This window comes from Austrofundulus limnaeus, unplaced genomic scaffold (assembly GCF_001266775.1).
Source record: "Austrofundulus limnaeus strain Quisiro unplaced genomic scaffold, Austrofundulus_limnaeus-1.0 Scaffold788, whole genome shotgun sequence".
NCBI classification, from domain to species: domain Eukaryota; kingdom Metazoa; phylum Chordata; class Actinopteri; order Cyprinodontiformes; family Rivulidae; genus Austrofundulus; species Austrofundulus limnaeus.
In genome coordinates, this window is record NW_013953190.1 from 98,020 (window position 1) to 101,230 (window position 3,211).

Genomic DNA, 3,211 nt, shown 5'->3' on the forward strand with positions numbered 1-3,211 from the left:
TCTAAAATTGTAAATCAAACACAAGGTCAATGCAGGTCAAAATATACAATAATACACAAAAACATAATGAATGATGGAGAGAAAATATGGAGTAAGTTCAATAATAAAGAAAACACAGATTGTCAAGCATTCACAATGGAGGTAGGCTGGCAGTAATGGTGAAATGGTTAGCTAAACGCTTGAGAGAAAAAGTGAGTTTTTAGGAGTGTCTTGAAAGAGACAATGTCATCAAGGCAGCACAGATTAAATGGGAGTTCATTCCAGAGCCTGGGGGCCACAGAGGAGAAGGCACGGTCACCACGGGTCTTAAAGCGAGTGAGGGGAACCATAAGGAGATGTTGATCCTGTGAGCCGAGGTCTAGTCTGGGGTTGTAAGGGGAAATGAGACTTTTAATGTTTTCTGGGGCTTGGCCATGAAGAGCTCTGAAGGTGAGGACCAGGATTTTGAACTGGATTCTGAATTGAACCGGAAGCCAGTGAAGTTCTGCTAGGATCGGGGAGATGTGGGTGAATTTGGAGGTTCGAAGTAGAAGTCTCGCTGCCGAGTTTTGGACAAGCTGAAGACGAGTTAATTGTTTCTGGTTAAGACAGGTGGACAAGCTTTTACTATAGTCTAAGCGGGTAGAAATGAAGGCATGAATTACCATTTCCAAGTCTGAATGGACAGCAGGGGCCGGAGTTTAGAGATTACAGAGCTGAACATAGCAAATGGAAACCAGGTTCTTTATGTGTTTATCTAGTGATGGATTTGAGTCAAGATTTACTTCCAGGTTGCTACATTCTGCTTAACAGTTGAACTCAAAGAGACGAGATGTTCTTTTATCTTAGGGATTTTATAAAATAAACCTGGTAACACTTTACAAGATACACAAAAAGTGCTTAACTATTGATGAAGTTACTAAAGACACCAAAGAGGAACTACTGAGTAGTTCATCGTTACTTATTCTGTAATTGACCAGTAGCTACTGTTTTTGTGTACCCTAAAGTAAAGTGAAACATCATACTAAGTACTTACCGAGGAACCAATCATTACCTAATCAGTGCGTGAACGTTACCTAAAGTTTTTTTTTTTTTACAAATATTTGTATAATTTTCAATATCTAGCAGGTATTTACTGTTTAGGTTACTGTATATTTAAAGAGTGTATTATCAGTTTAAAATTAGGAAAATAAAAGAATATGTTTTTAGAGGTTTAGTGAGTGTTCGGTTTTTTAACCTGGGAACTCAGAGAAACCACAACAAGCCCGGCCAAACATTAATCAATGACACCAGAGACCAGTAAGATTTATAGATNAAATATATATATTTTTTGTGTTGATAAGCCCGAGTGGTCTGTTGACTGACTGTTGTACGTATTTGTTGAAATTGTTATGGGCAGGTTACAATATTAAAAATTGTTTGTCGTAATCACATCTTGTGATTATTTGACAGGAGTTTTACTTTTATACTATAAGTGTATTTAATTTAGTTATAATGTAAATACAATACAAATTAAACCAAGATTTAGAATAATTATCATTCTGATCCATACATTGGTAATGTCTGACTGGGCCTCGTGTCACTTTATGTTCAATAAATTGGGCTCTGAAGTCAAAAAGGTTAAGAACCCCTGCAATAGGATATCAGAACGAATCCAATACATTTTTATTTACTTTTATTTATTTTGTAATGTAGAATCAAGTCCTGCTCAAGTCAAACAGTAAAAACTAGTCAACAACAGTAGATATGAGAAAAACTGACCCGATTATTATTAACCAATGGATTATGTAAACATAAGAACATTCTACAATCAAATAAAAAAAATTTGAAGACCCTGAAAAATTACCTAAAAATCTAATTAAACTATAGTTTTAAATTGTAAAATAATAATTCAAGGTTCTTACTCTGGATCAACTGGAATGAACTGCTTGTATTTGAGATCTTATATCGGTGATTTTAGATGCAGGTCGATAAAATCTGATACTCGTTTTTTTGGCTAATATTGGACTGATATTCAATATTGATATTGTATTGGGACATCCCTAACTATTTCATTGTATACAAGGGTTTTTCTTTCCACTGACGGTTTGCTCTCTTTCCTCAGCTATGCTGAACTCTCCAAATGCAGGTCTCCAGAACACAATGTCCTCTATTGGCATGGGCCAGCCCAGTGCACCTACTATCAGTACCTCAGCACCTATAGACCCCAGCTCCATGCAGAGAGCCTATGCAGCTCTTGGTCTGCCCTACAGCAGTCAGGCCACTGGACAGGCCACTGCCCAGCAGCCCCCTGGACAAACAGCAGGTGCTCAGAACTCCCCGAGCCAGCAACAACTTCCACAGCAGATGAGACCCATCAACACTCTTGGTAAAGTCATCCTGGCGTGTTTGGTTTGCAACTTTATGGGAGCGTTTTTAAAGAAAGATACCAGGGTGGCCTCATGTATGAGTGAGTGCACAGCTTTTATACTGAAGGTTGGCGTATGGACAGGATTCCAAAAAGTGCGTACGCAGAAGAATATTCAAATTAGTTAAATCCACCATGTACTTACATGCATGTTCCTGCACACCTTTTCTTCATACATCCTGATTTTGGCCACTGCATGTACTATCTGCACTAGGGATGCACCGATACCAGATTTTTGAAAACCGAGTACGAGTACACGTACTTACATTAAAGTACTTGCCGATACCAAGTACCGATACAAGTACTAATAAATATCCTTAAAAATCCTTATAATTAACTTAAACTGTTTATTTTCGTTAGGCACTTCAAACATAAATAAACAAAGTACATTACTATTGGTTTAAAACCATTTTACTCTCTTATAACCATACTATGACAGCATGTACAAAAAATAAATAAATAAACCTAATAGGGGTGTAAGAAAATATCGATACATTGAAATATCGCGATATTTCATTTCCCAATACTGTATCGATATTCTAAAGCCCTGTATCGATGTTTTTATTAAGGTTTAAAATGTCAACTTTCCTGCCAGCCGTTCATTTTTATGTTGTAGTTCAGACTCTGACCACTAGTTGGCAGCAGTGAGCCAGGCTCACTGCTGCCAACTAGTGGTCAGAGTCTGAACTACAACATAAAAATGAACGGCTAGTTGGCAGCAGTGAGCCAGCCATTTGGCTCCTACCTCTTGAGGTGTTTGGTGACCATATTGTAAATTAATATTAAAAACTAAAAGCTGCAAAAATATATTTTCAAACTATTTAT

General features: G+C 37.3%; 1 protein-coding gene across 1 annotated transcript in view; it reads left to right on the forward strand.

The window, feature by feature from the left end:
- Window positions 1-2,084: 2,084 nt before the first annotated feature.
- LOC106532533 (CREB-binding protein) overlaps window positions 2,085-3,211 on the forward strand; it is a gene marked incomplete at both ends in the record, with an annotated part of 38,082 nt that continues 36,955 nt past the window's right edge. The window contains 1 exon segment of the mRNA XM_014028625.1: window positions 2,085-2,347. Coding sequence (XP_013884079.1) covers window positions 2,085-2,347 — 263 coding nt within the window.